We start from the raw sequence: 19,051 nt of genomic DNA on the forward strand, positions 1-19,051 counted from the left end.
TTGAGGGGGGGGGGGGGGGGGGAGGACAACAATGGCAAGGGACTCAAACCCAATCGGCCGCACGCGCGTCGGTTGGGACGACGAACCAACAACGACCAACAGCCGCCAGCAGCACCGCCAATAGACGCCTGGGTCACAGAGCCAGGGTCAAGCACGTAGGCAGGCGATAACACTCGTCAGCAGAGCCGGACAGACGAAGACGGCATTGGTGCGAGAGCAGCAGCCATGGCTACGGCGAGTGTAGACTCGTTGCTGAAAGAGTAGGTGGGCGGGAGGAGAGGGGGGAGAGGGGGGAAGGGGTGGGGGTGGGGTGGGGGGAACTCACAGGGGCTGTGTGGGGAATGGGGCTGTGTGGGGAATATAGGCTGGTGGTGGCAAGGAAGGAGGTAGAGGAGCTGGAGCGGCTGGTGGGGAAGGAGCCGGGAGGTGGTGGTGGTGGTGGTGCGGAGAAAGAGCTGCAGGTGGGGAGAAACAGGGTGACGACGTTGACGGCGGCGTTGGAGCGGCTGGGCGCAACGCGGGCGGAGATCGAAGCGACGGACGGCCCGAGTGCTCGGGATCGGTTGGAGCTGCTGACAGGCGAGTCATTTGTGCTGTACGGCTTGGCGCTGCACGACTACGCGCCTACCGATGATGGTGCGGTTGGGTTTCACCGCGACGATCTGCTGTGCATTTCGGTCCGGGGCGGCGAGGGCGAGTGGTGGATGGCCAAGGTCGGCTTGACCGGCCCACGAGGAGCCATTCCAGGCTCATATGTCGAGGTTGTGTCGCCGGAAGTAGCTCTGTCGGTTGCGCAGGCGAGCGCAGGCGAGGCCAAGGGCAAGACCAAGAGCAAGGGCAAGACCAAGGGCAAGACCAAGGGCAAGGGTAAGGACAAGACCAAAGGCAAGGGCAAGGCTGGTGCTGGCACGTACACAGTTGTTGCTGCCTACGACTTTGCGCCTGCTGCCGACCAGGCGACCGCCATCCCGCTGGTCAAGGGCAGGCGGTACATTGTGACCGACGGAGTCTCGTCCACCGAGTGGTTGTACGGGTACCCAGAGGACGGATCAGCAAGCAAGCAAGGCGACTTTCCGGCAGCGTTTGTGATCCGCGACGACGAGCCGACAATCGACGAGTCCGAGCCGGCGTATGGTGTTGTACAGGCCGACTACACGCCGGCGGCCGACGTGGAGAACGGCCTGCGGCTGCGCAAGGGCGAGTTTGTCGTCCTCACTGATGCTGCCGACAGCGGGTGGTGGCTTGGCTACGCTGACACCGACGCGAGCAAGACTGAAGGTGTCTTCCCGGCCAGCTTTGTCAAGAAGCTCTCGGCAGCCGACTACCAAACGCTGACCGACAACGCGCGCGCGTCGGTGGCGCCGGAGACCGTGCTCGCCGAGCTAGAGCCTGGAGAGAAGGCCGTGGCTCGGTACGACTACGCTCCTGATGCCTCGCTCGACTCGGCGCTGCCGCTGACCAAGGGCGACATCATCTTCCTCACCGACTTAACCGACGCCAAGTGGTGGGTCGGGGTCCGCCGGTCGGATCCGCACCTGCTCGAGGGTGCATTTCCAGCAAGCTATGTCAAGAAAATCTCCGACGATAAGTACGCCAAGCTCGTCTCGCGCGCTGAGCGCAAGAACGCATCGTCGATCAAGGGCAAGGACAAGGCCAAGGCCAAAGACAAGGCCAAGGCCAAGAACTCGCACGCGGCCGAGCCTGTGTCCAGCCCCGCGCCCACCGACATTCCTGCTGATGCTCCTGCCGAGGCCGACTTGCTGTCGGATGTGACCCATCTGGAGTCGAGCCTCGAAAAAGCTCTGGTCCAGTTTGACTACACGCCTGACGCGTCGATCAACGGCGGTATGCCGCTGGTCAAGGGTGAGCTCGTCCTCCTCACCGACGCCGGCAACAGTGACTGGTGGCTCGGCATTCGGCGGGCAGACCCTACTCTCGCCGAAGGCGTCTTTCCCGCAAACTACGTCAAGAAGATCACCGACGCAAAGTACCAGCGGGTGCTCAACCGCGGCTCGACCTCGCACTCGCAAAAGTCCAAGAAGAGCAAGAAGGTCAAGGCCAAGTCCAAGGCCAAGGCTGCAGTCGAGACGAGCAAGAGTGTTCAGTTTGCCGAGCATCCGCCGTCGGACAAGGCTCGTCGCAAGGTCAGGCGCCGCAAGCCGACGGCTTCAGGCCACCACAAGGCTGTCGACTCGATGGTGGCACCGCTCATGGAAAAGCGTCGCGGGTTTGTTGCCGAGCTGGCAGCAACAACAGACGAGGAAGAGAAAGACGACCTCCGGAGTCAGATTGCGGACATCACTGAGACGCTGCTGATGCTCGGAGTAACCAAGACCGACATGGACGCGCCTCCCCGGAGCTCACAGGTCGAGTACGAGTACGTGTACGAAGAGGACGAGCCGGTACCTCCGATGCAGCCCGAATCTGCACGCAGTGAGCCCAAGCCGCTGTCGGTAACGCCGAGCGTCGGCAAATCTGGTCCAAGTGGAGCCCAGCCGGCAGAGGCAGCGCCGAGCAAGTCTGGAGCGAGCGAGGCCAAAAAGAACGAAGTGCTCACGCTGTATCAGGTGTCCGACGACGATGATGATGAAGATGATGACGACGAGGCAATTGAGTCTGGTGCGCAAGCTGGAGGTGGAGTGACCTCGTCCGAGTCAGACGTAGACCTCTCGTCACCGGGTGCGCGCGCTGTGCTGGGTACACTTCTTAAGCGGGAGGAGGCGCTGCTGGAGACGCTCTCGCTGTTGCTGGACGAGGTGCAGCCGTACCTGATGCGAGCCGAGTTTATCTCGGCCGAGCACGCGGACGTCCTCTTCTTTGGCCTCGATCTGATCCGTGAGGAGCACGTCAAGTTTGTTGGACAGTTTGCTGGTGAGCGGCGGTCCGGGTCGGCGTCGGTGTCGGCGTATGCCAAGGCGTTTGCGGCACACATGGCTGACGCTGAGTACCGCAGCGAGGTCCTCGACCTGTACCTAGAGTTTTTCCAGCGGTCGGTTGTGCACGCCGGTGAGCATGCGGCTGCGCAGCCGGACATGGTGGTGGAGCTGGCCGAGCACGGGGTTGCGCCGCGCAACCGCGACGGCCGCGAGCTTTCGGGCCTCCTGTACCTGCCGTTCAAGCACTACGCTGGATACGCAATGTCGTTTGAGCGGCTGCTCGCCGAGACGCCTGCGTCGTCGCAAGACTACGCGCCAGTCTCGCAGGCACTAGATGCGGCGCGGCTGTTGGCTGCGACGATTGCCGGGCTCAAGACCAAGCCGCGCGGCTCGCAGCTTGTCTTTGCGCTGCTCGACGTCCAGATCTCGCTTCAGTTTGCGCCTATCACACTGCTTGCACAACCGAGACGGCGGCTCTTGGCTCGCGGGCCCTCAGCGGTGTTGACGACCGGCATGGAAGTGGACAAGGGCGAGTTCTTGCTCTTCAACGACCTACTGGTGTGGTCGTCGATGGTGCCGTCGACCCGATACGCCGGCCACTGCTCGGTGGTAGGCGCAACGGCGGCGCGGCTGGGCGACGGTGATACCCACGGCCGGTTCCGGCACGGCGTAGGAATTTCCGGCGGCGAAGCGTCGCTGGCCCTCAAGGTCTACTGCCGGTCGGATGCGCAGGCCAACGAGTTGGTCTCAGCTGTCAACTACTCGGTGGTCAAGCCCGGATGGGAGCGCGGCCCACCGGACTTTGACATCATTTGTCCCGAAAAGTACGACATTGCTGGCGAGCGCAAGAGCAAGAAGAAGAAGAAGAAGGGCAAGAAAGGCAAGAATAGCAAGAAGTCGGCGTCTAGAAAGGAAGCTCAGCCGACAAAGGATGCGGCCGAGCCTCAACCGGTGCCCGTGGCGGCGGAGCCTCAACCGGTGCCCGTGGCGGCCGAGCCTCAGCCGGTGCCCGTGGCGACCGAGCCTCAGCCGGTGCCCGTGGCGGCCGAGCCTCAACCGGTGCCCGTGGCGACCGAGGAGCCCAAAGCCAAGGCCAAGGCCAAGGACTCGTTCAAACCGCGGATCATCCAGCCAATGTCGATCATCATGGAGGAATCCGGTGACGAGTTTGACGAGACGGATGTCGTTCGGCCATCCGCACCTAAAACGCCGAGCTGCTCGCGATCGCGATCGCGCTCGCGCTCGCGCTCGCGGTCACGATCGCGATCGCGGTCGGGAAGGAAGCTCTCGTTGTCGAGCGCGGAGCGGTTTGGGCTCGAAGCGCACATACACGACGACGCTGTGTCGGGCGAGCTTTCGTCATGTGGAACAGACCCAAACATGGACTCGTTTGTGGCGCCGCGAACGATTGCGGACCGGGTCTCCGGTCGCGAGACGCCGATCAAGGCGATCAAGAGCCCGTCGGTGACGCGTGAGCAGTCGCTCGGCTCGCGACTCTCGCGCATGCTCTCGATCAAGCCGGACTCGATCGAGGTGGAGCGAGCGGGAGCAAGCGCAAACGCGGCACCGTACTCGCCGGTTATTGCCACGCCGCCGTCGTCGCCCGAGGCTGACCATGGTGGGTTTGCCATTGCGGTCAGCCGCGAGCAAGCCGCTTCCGACGAGCAATCGCGCGGACGTTCAGGCTCGCGGTCGCGGTCTCGGTCGGCGAGCGTGTCGGCCACACGCTCGATGTCCCGCGAGTCGCGGGCACCGGTCATGGTTGTGGGCGAGGACGGCCGAACGTACTACAAGCACACTCGAGTCAAAACTAAGACCAAGACGGTGCGGCGCAAGCGGCCGAAGCGGCGGCACTCAAAGAAGGACGCCGAGACAGCGTCGCCGCTGCCGTCGGCGTCGATGACTCAGGAAGACGAAATTGCCGACAGCGGCGTGCGGACTGTTGCGTCGCTGGCAGAACAGTCAGATTCAGGCTCGCGGATCATGTCTCGGCGGTTTGAGGACCTCATGTCGACTATCATCGACTCGGACGCAAGCTCTGATGAGGACGTTGCCGATGGTTCTCTGCTGTTTGAAGGAGAGGCGAAGAAGCTGTTTGTGGATCCGGTCGACGAGGCGTACCGTGGCCTCGGCTCCGGTATGCACCAAGTGGCGCGGGCGCTGGAGGTCTTTGCCGTCTTTGATCTCCCGCTCCTCGACCGAGGCAAGAAGATGGTCGAGCGGGTGTCTGCCGCGCTTGATGCCACCCAGCTCGTGGTCAACGCACAGCTCGGGCTCGGCGGCGACAAGCCTGGGCCTGACCCGTCTCCCGACACCGACGCCGGTGTGGGGAGGTCAAGGGTCTTGCCGGGGCACTGGAGGCTGTGGATGCGTTTGCGGTGCTGTGGACCAAGGCCGTGGCCTCGTTTGTGACGCTTGGCGAGGCGCTGGTGGCCGGGAACCCGTCGCTGACCACTTCGCTGATGGGGTCGGACGAGAGCCTGGAGGAGATGAATCCGAACGTCGAGGTGGGTGAGACGCTCAAAGCCCTCCTTGCCTCGTACTACGATCTGGTTTATGCTGGCTATGGGCCAGAGAGCAGCGACGAGGCGCGGTGGGGGGTGAGGGACGAGCACGTGCGAGTGGTGCGGGAGCTCGAAGCCACCGCAGGCCGGCTTGTGGTCCGTGCGATTGCACAGATGGTGTACGCACCGGGCGCGATTCGCAAGTTTACACCGCACTCCCTGCACACTGTCGGCCTCGACGCGTTTGAGGCGCTCCACACTGCTATTGAGAGCTACGATGCGGCCGATGGTGACTATGCGGGCGATGGCGACGACGTGGCGAGCAAGTCGGTTGAAGAAGGCCGCAGTGATGACGATAGAGTGCAGTCTGAGCAGGACTCACTGCCCAACGTCGGGCGCGAGCTGGCGGAGGAAGAGGCAGCAGAGCAGGCAGCGCGCGAAACGAGCATGTTACCGCCCGAAGTGGGCACCTCCCTTGCGGCGATGCGGGCGCGGATTGCGTCGCTGGTTCCGCATGTGGCGACAGGCGGAAGTGTGGCAGACGCCTACGGCTTCCTTGTCTCTGCAGGCGTCATGCTGACAACCAAGTACCACGACTTGTTGGTCCATCCGGCGTTCTTTGCCGACTCAAACTCGTTCGTGGCGCGGCTCGGGGCGGTGCTACGGCTGCTCGCAGCTGCGTTCAAGAGCATGGCGTACGCCGGAGGCGAGCCGCGGGCGGCGATGGCGGCCGGGACGGAGCTGGCGAACCAGCTCAACTCGTTTGTGGGCCTCTCGTTTGGCATTGTCAACCACCTTGCGATGGATCCGCGGCTTCGTGCCGAGTCAAAGGAGCGGGTACGCGCACTCGCGGACGCTGCGGTGTGGCTGGTGGCGTCATGTGCGCGGTACGCAGCGAACCCGATGTCGAAGCTGGTGGCACTAGAGCACTCGACGGTGGTCGTGCAGATGGCGGAGCTGACGCGACTGGCAGCGCTGGACATGGTGGAGCGTGTGGTGCAGCTCGCGGCGCTGGAGCGGCCGCCGTCGCCGCCGCTGCTGCTGAACATGTCAGGCGAGGCGTCGGCAGCGCGGCGTGCGTTTGACCGCGACCGGTACGCGGCCCTTCTCGCGGCGCACGCGTCACCGTCACCGTCGCCGGTGCGCGAGCCTGCTAGTGGGGGCGGGTACAGTCGGTTTGGCGGGACGCCCGAAGTGGAGCGGCCGGTCCGACTGGCGGTGGGCGACTCGCTGCGGCTGGAGCGAGTTTCCGAGTCGCCGCACCCTGGGCTCGATCTCAAGCCGGACGGCACGCTCGTGGAGCATGTGCGAGCCGACGAGCTACACGGAGAAGCTGTGCAAGCGCCGGCGACCAACCTGCTTTCGCGGTTTGTGTCGCCAGCTCGCGAGACGACGCCCAGCGGAGACCGCTGGGCTGTCTCGCCGTCGCAGCAGCGAGCTGTTGCAGCAGACGAGCCACCGATGCACGCTGCGGTGGCGGCTCCCTTGTCTGAGCTTGATGCTGAGGCCGATGCCAAGGCTGAGGCCAAGGCCGAGGCATATGCACCGTTTGTGGCGGGCGACGTGTCGGAGGTCGAGGTGTACGACTCATTTGGCGGAGTGGAAGCAAGCACTGGGGCAACACCTCAGTTTGTGGCACGAGAGGAGCTGCGGCCGTTCTCTGTGGTGGGCACGGTGTTCCGCGACGCAGACTTGCTGTTTCCGCACTTTGTGCAGGTGGGAGCGGCGTTTCGGCGGCTGGAGGAGCAGCGGCTTGTGACGAGCCGAGTGCTTGTGGAGCATGTGCGCGGAACGTGGAACGGAGTGCGCGAGATGGTGCAGGACCTTGCGCCCGGATCGCCGTCGGTGGGCAAGATCACAGTGCATTACCTTGCGCTTCGAGTGGCTGTCAACAAGTTGGTGCAGGCGACGACGAACGCGATCCGACGGTACAACAGCGAGCTGGAGGGCGCAATGCGCGGCGAGCCGTCGCCGCTGGGGCTGACGGCCGACATGCCGCCGCACTTTGCTGCGGCATCGCAAAGCGAGATCGACCGAACGTTTGACAACGTCAAATCTGCATGTCTGGCGCTCCTACGCGCGCCTCGTGACTCTGTAGCACGATCGCAGGTGTTCGAGGCGCTGGAGCCGCTCGGGGTGGCGCTCACGCCCCTGGAGTTTGACCTTGAGTTTGCACGCGCGCTCTCAGCGCGGTTGGAGGCGGGACAGCGCAAGGACTCATCTTGTGCGATAATGTAGAATTTGTTTGAAGGATGTGAGGTAATTAATTAGCTCGCTTGTTTGAGGAGTTGGAGGCATCGCGCTAGATGGTGGAGGACTCGAGCGCTAAGCCTTCTTCTTCTCGTCAAAGTTCATGGCTGGAGCCGCGGCGTCAAAGTCATCAAAGTCGCCGCCAGGCATCTCCATCGAGTCGTAGTCGGGGTTGTATGCAGGTGGCGGACCAGACAACGCCGGGGCGTTGTAGACCGGAAGATCGGCCGAGTATGACGACGAGTCTGAGAGCGAGTGGCCACCGTTGTACGACGGGTTGCGAGCCAGAGCAACGGCACCAGTGTTGCCCAAGTTCTGCTCGCCATCGAGGGCGTCGAGTTCAACGTCCTTCTCGTTATCAAAATCGTCGATGGAGGCTGGCGAGCCGTTTGCGTTGGAGGCTTGCGATAGCGCAAGGAATCGCTTCTGGCCGAGAATCATGAGGACAACGGCAAGAATGAAAAGGATGGAGCACGAGAGCTGCGACTTGCGGATATCACCAAAGCCGCCGACGAGATCGTTGCACACGACGCCGTTGATGGCGGAGAGGAGGTTGTTGAGAAAGTCGCACTCGAGGATGGGCTGAACGTCGCCGCGGAGGATGTTGCGGTAGATAATAACGTCGTTGACCGAGTTGTAGACGGTGTCTGCAACGGTCTTGTTGATGCCGTCAACGCACGGGTTCGACGACTGGGTGCACTGCAGAAGCGAGATAACGGCGCCAGGCGCGCCAACACGTTCCGAGTACAGCGTCGACTCCTGGTACGACGGAAGGGTGGCCTCTGAGCAGGGGACGGAGGGGAAGCCGGTGTTGTCGCAGTTGAGGCCTAGGTGGCAGATGCCACCGACTTCAGAGCCATCGGGAAGGGTGCGAGTCGGCTCTGTAAGGGCGGTGCAAGCGATGGAGACAGCGCGGTCGATTCCGTCGTTAATGACGGTAGCGAGAGCACGGAATGGGTTGCTGGTGTCGTTGGCGGAGCAATGGAAAACAGCCTCAAGAGGGTTGTTCTGCGTCCGGCGCTGAGCCGGAGGGGTGAAGAGAAAGTCGCGGGCCTCAAAACAGAGGTCCGAGAACAAGATCTCGATGAGCCAGTGCAGGCCGGTGGAGATCCAGAGAAAGAAAAGGGCAAAAAGGACGAACATGGCCGAGAAGATGTGGATCCAGCAGAAGCGCAGGTTACCGATGCCGAGGGTGAACGAGAGAAAGGCAAAGAGTGAGGGGAAGATGAAGCCGATGTTGATGGCGGCAAAGCGATAAGAGTTGACGGTGCCGACTTTGGTGTCGATGTCGCGGATGGTATCAATGACGTCGTTACCGGCGTCGACGGCCGACTGCAGGTTCTGGTCGGCGTTTGGCGGGGCGGTGGAGGCAGAGATAATGCGGCGCCGGATGTTGTCGATACGCTGGACAAGGTTCTCGCCTGTAGAAATGGCCACGCGAGTGAGACCCTTGATGCCGTCAGATGCCTTTTTGTTGCCGGCGTAGCCAAAGTAGAAGCCGAAGAGGACGCCAACGAGGCAGACGGCGAGGCCGATCTTGACGACAAGGATGGTGTTGCGGGTGTAGGTCGACTTGCCGGAGCAGCAGCAGGCACAGCATGTGCGGACAAGGAGAAAGACGGGGATGGCGAGGAGGCAGATGATGGCCATAAAGATGCACGGGACGACAAAGCCGGCGACGTAGAAGGCGTAGCCCTCGAGATCGCACTTGGAGTTCTCGTCGAGGCCACAGAACCGGTCACCGATGTAACCGTTCTTGATCCACACGTAGCGGCGGCCGTTCTTGGACGCCGCGAGAACGCGGCCGGCGAGCCGGACAACCGCGCCTGTCGGTCCGCCTGGCCCGTCCTCGGCAGCAGCAGCCCATGCGCCGACAGTCGCCGCCCCATGAGCCACGGCAACCGCCACCACCGAGAGGGCGAGCGCGAGTCCCACCACGACCAGGAGCGACGGCGGCGACGTCGGCGAGTGGCGGCGAGGAAGATGCATGTGCATGGGTTGAGGGAGGGGGGAGGGCGGGGGGGAGGAGGGGGGGGGGACGAGAGGGAGGAAGATGGTGTGGTTGGAAGGGGTTTGAGAAGGGTGTGACGAGAGCAGCGTGCGATTCAATGCGTGGTTGTTCGGTTTGGGAGAAGGTTTGGAGAAAAGCATCAAATTGGTTTGCCTGCCAAGCCACGAGCAGAGTTGCACATGGTTGGATTAGTGATGTGGAGGGAGGGGGGGGAGGGGACGAGGTTGTTCGGTTTTGGTGACCATGGAAAGGGGAGGACGGGCACGAGGGCCTGTCGTTTGTCTGCTTGTGTCTGCTTGTATCTACTTGTATCTACACTGCTGCTGCTTTGGTATCACGCATTGACTGCGGTTGCCGTGACCGTGTCGTGTCTTGCTACCGCCAGCGAGAGAAAGCACGGCGGGGAGCGGGATAGGCTGGGAGCGGGTGGTAGGCCGGCTCGCGATACTGGGTAGGGACGGGCGCGGGCGCGCTGTTGCCGACCGAGGGGCGGGCGCCGAGCCAGGGCGTGGCGTAGTAGGCCTGTGCAGCGCGGGAGGCGGCGCCGTAGGTAGATTGTGTGGTGGCCGGGGGAGGCGCGGAGGAGGCGGAAGATCTGGCGGCGGCGCGGGACGAGGCAGTCGGGACTTGGCGCGGGGCCGGCAGCGCACCATGAGCGCCGGGTAGGACGCGCGGGAGCGGGTTGCTCGTCAAGGGCGAGGGCCGCGATGATGAGCGCGAGCCCGGGGCGGAACCCTCGAGGGCCAGGGATGTCGACGTCGAGGAGGGCAGGCGGCGGCGGCGGCGGGCGCGGCTCGAGACCGAAGCGCGCGAAGCGTCCCAGGCGAGAGCAAACTCGCGCTCGTTTGACTTGATGTCGCGGCCGTCGAGAGTGGTGAGGGTTGGCGCCGCAACAATGAGGCTGCGGCGGTAGCGGAGCGGGCGGCCGAGGCGCGGGTTGCCACGCACATCGAGCAAGCCAATGACCGGCAGTTCTGCAGCAAGGTCCTGGACAGCATCGAGCGACGAGATGGCGTTGGATGAGATGTCGAGTGAGCGGAGGGCGGTGAGGACGGAGAGCGGCCGCGGGTCACGGATGTTGTTGCCCGAGATGTTGAGGACGCGGAGGCGCGGCGCGAGGTAGGCGAGGACCGAGGACGTGAGGGCAAACGGGCGCGGATCTGCGGTGGCCGGCACGCGCTGGTTCTGAATGTACAGCTCCTCCAGTGCAGTGCAGGCTTCAAGGCCCTTGAGCGAGGTGAGGGCGTTCGACGAGACGTGGAGCGTGGCAAGCGAGCGGAGCGCGGCGAGATCGTCGAGCGAGGACAGGGCGTTGTCCTGGACCGCCAGATGGGTGAGCCGCGGGCAAGCCGAGATGCCTGCGGTAGAGGTAAGGACATTGGAGAAGAGATGAACCACAAGTGCAGCACGGCAGAGCCCCAGGTTGGTCAGATCCGAGATGTTCCGCTCCTCCAGCGCCAGGTGGGTCAACCGCCCCAGGAACTGCTCTGTCGTCTCGCCCTTGTGCCTCCGTTGCGACCGCGAGGCGCCGAGCAGGACCTCAACCGACACCATGGTAGCCGACGAAGAGGGGTGTGAAGTGGAGGGAGGGGGGAAGGGGGGGAGTAGAGTGGGTGTTGGCGAGAGGGTTGGCGTGGTCGTTGGGCGGGGCGAGTGGCGCCGAGTCGGTCGGTCGGCTGTCGGGCGAGTGTCGATGGCGGGCATGGCTCGATTGGAGGAGAGGGGAGGGGAAGGAAGGAAGCAGCAGGTAGGGGAAAGCAACACTTTTCTTGGTCGAGGCCGAGGCAGAGCAGGTGGTGGGAGCAAGTGCTTGAGCGAGTACAAGTCGCTGGAGATGTTGCGAGTGACTGGCGCGCTGTGCGCTATGACTCGGGCGACGGCGATGACGATGGTGGGTGGAAGGACGGGTGCTGGCAAACTGCGGGCGCTGAGCTCGGGAGAGGTGGCCGGCGGGGCAGACGGCGATGGCGGTGGGGAGATCGTCCAAGTGTTCAGCAACCACGCGCCGCAGTTGGTGCAAGCGGCGTCGATTGGCTCGGTCTTCTTTGCCGGCTCGATGCTATTCACTGGCGCGACAGTGTACGAGTACTTTACGCTCGACGTGACTGGTGGGCTACTCGCGCCCGATTCGGTGCGGACGGTGATGGCGGGCGTGTTTGGCCTGGCCGGGATCGGTGGTGGGTACGCCGGGCGGACGTTTGTCAGCCGGTACGTGGCCGAGCTCGCGTTCAACGCGGCAACCGATGAGGTCATTGTGGGCACGCATGGCCTGATGGGCGCCTCGGCCCGCGGCGAACCTTTCCGCTCTCGCAGCTTGTCGTGGGCGTCCGCGAGTCTGCGGACGGCTCCGTCTCCAAGTGGCTCCCGATCAAGGCTGCCGGTGACAAGTCGTACTACGTCCTCGACATTGATCGCGGCACTGTGCGCGATGAGCGGCTTATGGAGCTGCTGCTTCAGGCCGACGATGGGCGGCGAGGATAAACAAAATGGGGCCTTTACTTATTATTTTACGGTACGGAATGGACAAAAGTCGTCCATCGCGCAAGCTGCGCTCCGCAGACGTCGCAACGTCCATCAATCGCGGTGTAAGAGTAGTACAATGTGTTGATGGCTGCTGTGGCCACTGGTGGGCCACAACAGAAAACAGTTGGCAATGCAGAGATGGACGCCGCACGCGGCGCAAAGGCCCGCGGCCGCCATCGCGTACCATGAAGCTTCCGGCAGGCGAGGCAGTCGCGTCGCAGAGCGGCTCGCTGGGGAAGGTGGTGATGACGAGCAGCCGCTGCAGAGGGACGCTTCCGCTAGCGCGACAGCGCGGAGCTGACGGCGTCGGCACTGGCGGCTAGGGGGTCGATGATGTCATAGAGAAAAGCCACGCGAGTTATGGCGTTGCATGACTTCAGGCGGGTGTCTACGTGTCGGCCGCCATCACGTGCGGGCGCGCCTCCCAAGCAGGCGTTGCGCAGCGTCGGCCGGTGACCTGGAAGTCAAGCATCATCGGGTTGTTCACTTTGAGACGCGCGTCAACGCGTCTGAACGACCGCACTGCTAAGGTTTAATACTTTAGAGTGATAGTTAGACCTTGCCACTGTTGTCGCCGCCGATGTCAGACGAGCCGTCGCGGACGTCCTTGGCGCAGGTGCCAAAGGTGAGGTGGATGGCGGCGGCGATGACCATCAGAATACCTGCAATGATGACCCCAATGTAGTTGAGCGAGAGCACGGCGTTGCCGCGGGCGCCGTCGGTGCCCTTGGCGTACTGGATAGCGATGACAAAGCAGAGGAAGGCGACGATGGCCTCGCAGAGGAAGGCGCCCAGCGTGGCAATCATACCATTGGTCGGTGCGGGCCCGCAGGAGTCCTCGGGAATGAAGAACAGAACTGCAAAGATGGCGGCAGGGACGAGTGCGATGATGGCAATGATGATCATGGCGAGCGCACCCTTGCCGGCCGACTCCCACTTGTCACAGAACGACTTGATGCTTGGTGGGCACTTGTCAAACGTGAACTCGCCCAGATTGGACTGCTTGAGCGACGCCTTTTGCAGGCCAATGTGGTCCTGTGGGCATGGCTCAGTGTCGGTAGCTGTGAGTAGAGGTGGGAGGAGGGAGGGAGGGCGTGGTGTGTGCGATTCCACTGCACGACTTTTTTTGGCGTTCCGTAACAGCAAGAAATCAATGCCAGCAACAGCAGAGCGACGGAACGGTGCGAAGAGGGGGGGTAGGCATGGGTCCTTGCTCCACGTACATTGTTGATGGAGAGCCAGAGAAGGCCAGACGTGCCCCAAACAAGGAGGCAGAAGGTGACAGCGAGCATGATCATGGCACACACATTGCAGCATGGCCAGCAGCAGGAGCGTTCACAGCAGCCCATTCAGCAAAGTTAAGGAGAGGTGTAGCAGCGTGCGAGGCTCGGCTGGGATATACCCAGAACCCAAATCAGATCGAATGCCACAGCGTGCGCATCAAGAGCAGCTCAAGAAGGTACCCTCGCCCGGCGCGTAGCCAGTCAGCTGTCTGTGGCTGTGGAGGTGAGCGTCTCCAAAGTGCGCCGCTTATGGATTGACAACCCAGGGCATGGCACCCAAGGCGTCCCTACGCATTGCTGCTGGCGAGATCAGGCTTATATAAGCTGCGTTCATCACGGCATGACAGACCATCCCGGCGTCCGGCGTCTCGAGGTGATTGGGCGTGGCGAGTAGCACCACAGGAGTCCACACAGCGGGCGGTCAGCGATGGTCGCTAGCGCAACACATGCACACCACGGTGCTTCAGCGCCATCGCCAACACAACGGAGCACACTTTGTGTGCCGAGCAATGGCGTTACCGCTGGACACGTCAGGCGAGGCTATCCCAGTCGAGTCTGCCGTGCTTCGATAGCAATCATCTGTGCCGTCATGGAACACTGACGACAGGCTGACTTTGGGTCGTCGCACGAGAGTCACGGCCACGGGGCAAGGGGAAAGACACTCGACGCAAGTCGCCTTGTCTTTACGGACCAACACACATCGGTAGGCAAAGAGTTTGCCACAGAGACCAAGGCGGTGTCGGAGCAGACTCCGCCAGTCGGTGTAGGTCACGTCAGTGTCGGTGCCGGGAGCAAGGAACAAGTCGAGGCCGGCGATCAAGGCAGGCGAGCAGGGAGGTCACACAGCATGTTGGCCGGCTTTACGGTCTCAGACTCATGCTCGGGCAATGGTGGCGATAGTAATGATGCCATTTATGCCAGGGCTGCAGTTGGTGTCGCTGCGACGGCCTTACCGGGCTTGCCGGGCCATGGAGGTGTGCCGTCGGACTCGATGTCCGACTCGAACGAGGCAGCCAATGCGAGCACAGGCGTCGCGGTGGCGCCAGTGGCCGAGGAGGCCGTGGCAGAGGCAGAGCGTGAAGCGGCCCGGCGCCAAAAGTTATGGGCAAGGCAGATGATGGTGCTTAGCTCGTCGAGCTCGTCGAGCTCGTCAAGCTCATCGACGACAACGACGTCGGGGTCACTGAGCTCAACTTCGTCGACCGCGAGCTCGTCGTCGACCACCGGGTCGCATTTGAGCGCAGAGGCGCGGCAGTGGCGAAATCGGCCGTGGCGGCGGCAGCAGCGGCAGCGAAGGCGGCGGCGAAGGCGAAGGCGAGTGCGGCGGGATGAGGCATCATCGCCGCCTCTGCGGGTGCGGGCGCTGAATCTTCCGATAGACGAGGCCGGCCGCCGGCCGCGCTACTTTTGCCACGGATGCCGACGGGCCGGCGTGAGAGTGACGCCCGACCTGGCGTGTACCTCGTGTGGCTCCGATTTTGTGGAGGAGCAAGCCGCCGTCGGAGGCGTGGACGGCGAGGCGATGCCGGCCTCGCTCCGCAACATGTTCTCGGTCATTCTCACCGGGCCAGGTGGATGGTCGTCTTCGGACGACAACGAGGAGGGAAACAACGAGAACGACGATGGGACTCCGGATCTTTCATCGATCTTTTCACAGCTTGTGCGGTCGCTGCTGGCGGATCTTGTGTCGAGCAACGAGCAGCTGGCCATGCAGTCCGGCGGGGTGCCGGGCGGGCGGAGCGGAAAGGCAACCAACCCCGAGGTTGTGGAGCAGCTGCCGATCATTGCGGCGAATAAGGCGGAGCAGGCCTCGCTCTGCCCAGTGTGCCAGGACGAGCTCAATCCGGAGGTTGGAAGTGGTGGCGGCCGGGCTGGTCCGTCGGACCCAGAGCTGGCCAAAGCCAATTGCGCCGACGGTGATGCCAGCGGAAGCCAGGCCACAGCGCCGCAGGCACGGAAGCGATCCAAGCTCCGAAACTTGTTGACCAAGTGGCGGACTGCACGGGCGCGGAGCAAGGCCGGACGGGCAAAGAAGGCGACCAAGGCCGAGGTGGTGGCGCGCCGCGAGGCGCGGACGGCCAACCCGTTTGACCCGGATGCGTACGCCGCGACCGACGTCTTTGTCCTGCCGTGCAGCCACCAGTTCCACGCCCAGTGCCTCATACCGTGGCTAGAGACTAACTCATCTTGCCCACTCTGCCGCGCCGACCTCAACACCAGGTAAACAGACCCCGACGTGAGTCACAGTCCCTCGCCCAGGGCGTCGCCCAGGGCGTCGCCCAGGGCGTCGCCAAAAAAAATGAGCGGTTGCATGAAGGCGCGGCGGAGCCAACGTTTTGCTGGGGGCGCGAGAGGCGGGCGAGAGAGGACGGGCCGGAGAGGGGAGGGGAGGGGAGGGGGAGGCAGGGGCGACCGGGGACAGGAGACGGAAGACAGCACACTTGACGGACACCCACGGGTGTTGCAGACGCAGGGAGAGCCAGCCGGTCGTAGAGCACGGCTAGTAGGTCGCTTGCGAACGAGGCAGGAGCCCCTTCCCAGGACCCCCCGTTGTTGCGGGTGGCGGCGGCGTGCGTTCCGGGGGCAAGCCGGCTCCGGGAACAGCAGCAAGGCGCAGGGGAGAGCGAGGAAAAGAGAGGAGGGACGGGCGGCAGGCAGAGGAGACGCGTGCAGGCGTAGGCATGTCGGGACGCGGACGGGTCGACTCGTCGGCGCTGGAGAAGCGGCTGGACGAGATGGAGGCCTCCATGGACGTCGAGTTTGAAAAGCTGCAGTCGCTTATCTCGCGCCAGAAGCGGCGTGGGTCGTCGGTGGACCTGGCAACGAGCACGGGCTCGGCGGGCTCGTCGCCGGCACTGGGCCTGGCGACACCTACTATCGACACAAACTTGTCCTCGCGGTCCATTTCGGGACTTTCGCCGGGCGCCGCCGACGTCGCAGGCTCGCCTGGGCGGCGTGTGGGGCGGTCGCCACGGTCGGGCAAGTTTCCGTCGGCGGCGTCGCCGCGGGCGTCGCCACGGTCGGCACGGTTCCCGCCGCTCTCGCGGCCAGCTCACTCGGCAGGCGACTTGCTCAGCCGCGACGGGCCGGAGCAAGGCGGTGGATCCGCCGAGTTTGTTGTGACGCCGGTCAAGGCGCAACGGCGGAACTCGTCATCGGGCTCGCTCGAGTTTTCTGATGACTCGGCCGACGGCGGCGAGTACGGGACCATGGTTCGTGCCCGCGGTGGGAGCGCAGGCCAGGCAGCCGAGGACGAGGAGTCGAGCTCGAGCGTGGAGACCGGGACCATGGTACCGAATCGCGCGGCCGCCGGAGGCGACGAGGCTGCAACCGACGAGGAGGTCAAGTACTATCACCAGCCCAAGCGGAAGAAGAAGCGAAAGGACGACCCTTCGCTGCCGCACCGGTACCGTGACGGGCGGCGCGGGTCATCGGCGTCGAGCCTCCGACCCAGCTCGGGCACCTCGAAGCGGCGGACAAGCTCGCGGTCGGCATCGCCGGCGGTGGCGGCGGCAGCAGCGGCGGCCGGCCTCAACGTAGTTGGCTATCCGCGATCGAGCTCGCCCGGTGGGAGCTCAGGCGGGGCCGGGTCAGACAGGGTCCGGCGTCACCGGCGGAGCTCGTCGCGGGCGCGGGCTAGCGAGGCGGGTGGCGGCGGGCGGACAGCGACGAACAGGCGGGCCGAGTCGACGGCAAACAAGCGGAACGGGGCGGACTCATCAGGCGACGGCGACGATGTGTCGACGCTGCGGCGGAAGCGGCGCCGGCGAAAGCGGCGGTACGAGGACCTGCGGGTGCTCTCGGTCGACCAGCTCTCGGCCCGGCTGGTGGTCCTGGAGGCGCGGCAGGCGGCGTCGATCAACAAGTGCAAAGCCAACTACTCGGCGCTGCGGCTTGTCATCTCACGAATGATCGAGATCCAGTCTGCGCCGTCACGGAGCAAGCCGAAGAGCTCAAGCCGGAGCTCGACGTCGCGCGACCGGGCGTCGCGGTCGTCACGCCGGCGCAAGGCCCCGTCGTCGTCGGCCTCGTCGTCGCCAGACTACGGGACCTCGGTCCGCCGACGGACAACAGGCGCCTCTGCCTCAGGCTCGGACGTCTCAGGCTCCGGCTCGGGCTCGGGCTACGACTACGGCACGGCGGTGATGCAAAAGCCAAAGGTCAAACCGTCGTCAGACGGCGGCAAGCGCGGAGGCAAAGCCAAGGCCAAGAGCACACAGCCCGAGACCGAGTTTGATGCCTGGTTTGCCCAGCAGCAGAAAAGGTAGCCGCCATCAACTGCGGCGGTCACAGCATTCGCTGCTGATTGTTGTTTACTCAGCGTCGGGCTTGGTAGCCTCCGCTTGGGCAAGCAGCTCACGGGCAGCCTCGCGCTGCGACGACTCGAGCGCAGCACGGGCGCGACGCTCACGCATGTGGGCCACAAACTTGCGACCGACGTTTTCATGGCCGTAAAACTTGAGGAGAAGGCGGACGTCGGCAACCTTGTCGGCGACGACGGCACGGAGGAAGGGGAGCAGGGCGCCGAGCTCATTGTCGCCCGGCGCACCTGTCCACGCCGGGACGAGCAGAACGTTGTCCGGGTGCGAGGCGACGCGGCTTGGATCAGCCTCAATGGAAATGACCCTGTGAAGCGGGCGGTTGATCCGCGTGAGGTCCTTGACCGGCGCCCCGTCGTCGTTACTCTTGCACGACGGCCGGTACAGCTTGTATGCAAACATCTTCTCAAACGGATCAATCGAGCTGAGGACCGGGCCCGAAACAATGAACGACTTGACCGACCAGACCACAACTTCGTAGAGCGACGAGACCTCGCGGAGGAACGCGTCCATGCCCGGCCGCTTGAGCGTCTGGAACCCGGTCCGTGCATCGTACTTGGTGTGGATGAGCACCTCGTCGAGGCCCACAATGAGCGTGTACGGCTTGTAGAACGGAGGCGGGAGCGGGTCTGGGAGCAGCGGCTTGTTCGACTCGCCGGCAATCGAGTTGTACATGTACTTGCAGTTGGCCACAAGCTTGGCTACCAGCCCGGCGTCCTTGCCCTCATACAGCGGATGGTCCTCGGGAATGTCAAAGGTCGAGAGGACGTACGTCGACGACCCGATCGAGAACAGGCCCAGCAGCGCGAGCGAGATCCGGGCCCCGGTCGAGAGCGGGTTCTGTAGCGGCATCGGTGCCGAGTAGTCAGTGTCGAACGGGTCGTACGGGTCCTTCTCGGGGCCCTTCCACCACGGCCGCTTCTTCTCGCCTGCCGCCGCCGCCGCCGCCTCGCCCTCGCCTGCCGCCGCCGCCGCCGCCTCGCCCTCGCCCGCAGCTGTTGCTCCAGCGGCCGCAGCAGTTGCAGCCTCGTTCTGACCGGCACCCGAGGTCTCCGCGCTTGGTGTCGGCTCCTTGGCCTCACCGCTGCTGCCGTCCTTGGCCGCCGCCGCCGCTGGCGTGGTACGGACGCCGCGTGCAACCATGTGCTCGGCGGCGCTCAGAGCCCGCGGTGCCGAGCACGACAGAGATGTTCCCACCCGCGAGTACAGAACGCGCAGCATGGCTTGCGAGTGTGTAGCGAGAGGTGTGTGCGAAGAGCACAGCGGGCGTGGTAGTCCAGGGCGC

The 19,051-nt window shown here is 64.1% G+C and overlaps 7 protein-coding genes across 7 annotated transcripts; 4 read left to right on the forward strand and 3 right to left on the reverse strand.

Annotated features, from left to right (window-relative positions):
- Window positions 1-225: 225 nt before the first annotated feature.
- On the forward strand, window positions 226-7,618 carry AMSG_05680 (uncharacterized protein; the record flags this gene model as incomplete). Its single annotated transcript, XM_013902284.1, has 3 exons — window positions 226-260; window positions 365-5,201; window positions 5,237-7,618. The coding sequence occupies 3 exons, from the start codon at window positions 226-228 to the stop codon at window positions 7,616-7,618; spliced, it is 7,254 nt and encodes a 2,417-aa protein (XP_013757738.1).
- An 87-nt stretch (window positions 7,619-7,705) lies between these two features.
- AMSG_11898 (uncharacterized protein) lies at window positions 7,706-11,195 on the reverse strand (the record flags this gene model as incomplete). The annotated part of the gene is made up of 2 exons (XM_013902318.1): window positions 7,706-9,468; window positions 10,292-11,195. 2 exons carry the CDS (start codon window positions 11,193-11,195, stop codon window positions 7,706-7,708), a joined length of 2,667 nt encoding a protein of 888 aa, XP_013757772.1.
- A 280-nt stretch (window positions 11,196-11,475) lies between these two features.
- AMSG_05683 (uncharacterized protein) lies at window positions 11,476-12,135 on the forward strand (the record flags this gene model as incomplete). Its single annotated transcript, XM_013902285.1, has 2 exons — window positions 11,476-11,895; window positions 11,955-12,135. The coding sequence occupies 2 exons, from the start codon at window positions 11,476-11,478 to the stop codon at window positions 12,120-12,122; spliced, it is 588 nt and encodes a 195-aa protein (XP_013757739.1). The 3' UTR covers window positions 12,123-12,135.
- Window positions 12,136-12,677: 542 nt separating this feature from the next.
- Window positions 12,678-13,993, reverse strand: AMSG_05684 (uncharacterized protein). Its single transcript, XM_013902286.1, has 2 exons — window positions 13,388-13,993; window positions 12,678-13,199 (listed from the first exon to the last, which is right to left on the reverse strand). The coding sequence occupies exons 1-2, from the start codon at window positions 13,511-13,513 to the stop codon at window positions 12,717-12,719; spliced, it is 609 nt and encodes a 202-aa protein (XP_013757740.1). The 5' UTR covers window positions 13,514-13,993; the 3' UTR covers window positions 12,678-12,716.
- A 301-nt stretch (window positions 13,994-14,294) lies between these two features.
- AMSG_05685 (uncharacterized protein) lies at window positions 14,295-15,671 on the forward strand (the record flags this gene model as incomplete). The annotated part of the gene is made up of 2 exons (XM_013902287.1): window positions 14,295-14,346; window positions 14,887-15,671. The coding sequence occupies 2 exons, from the start codon at window positions 14,295-14,297 to the stop codon at window positions 15,669-15,671; spliced, it is 837 nt and encodes a 278-aa protein (XP_013757741.1).
- A 457-nt stretch (window positions 15,672-16,128) lies between these two features.
- On the forward strand, window positions 16,129-17,715 carry AMSG_05686 (uncharacterized protein; the record flags this gene model as incomplete). Its single annotated transcript, XM_013902288.1, has 1 exon — window positions 16,129-17,715. One exon carries the CDS (start codon window positions 16,129-16,131, stop codon window positions 17,713-17,715), a length of 1,587 nt encoding a protein of 528 aa, XP_013757742.1.
- Window positions 17,716-17,760: 45 nt separating this feature from the next.
- AMSG_05687 (uncharacterized protein) lies at window positions 17,761-18,987 on the reverse strand (the record flags this gene model as incomplete). The annotated part of the gene is made up of 1 exon (XM_013902289.1): window positions 17,761-18,987. One exon carries the CDS (start codon window positions 18,985-18,987, stop codon window positions 17,761-17,763), a length of 1,227 nt encoding a protein of 408 aa, XP_013757743.1.
- Between the last annotated feature and the right edge of the window lie 64 nt (window positions 18,988-19,051).

Source organism: Thecamonas trahens (assembly GCF_000142905.1).
Source record: "Thecamonas trahens ATCC 50062 unplaced genomic scaffold supercont1.24, whole genome shotgun sequence".
Classification (NCBI taxonomy): Eukaryota; order Apusomonadida; family Apusomonadidae; genus Thecamonas; species Thecamonas trahens.

Bases quoted from the DNA above. Each gene is read 5' to 3' on its own strand.
- AMSG_05684 (XM_013902286.1), bottom strand. From the start codon at position 13,513: ATGGGCTGCTGTGAACGCTCCTGCTGCTGGCCATGCTGCAATGTGTGT. The intron at 13,200-13,387 runs GTACGTGGAGCA...CCATGCCCACAG, and splicing joins TCTGGCTCTCCATCAACAAT to GACCACATTGGCCTGCAAAA.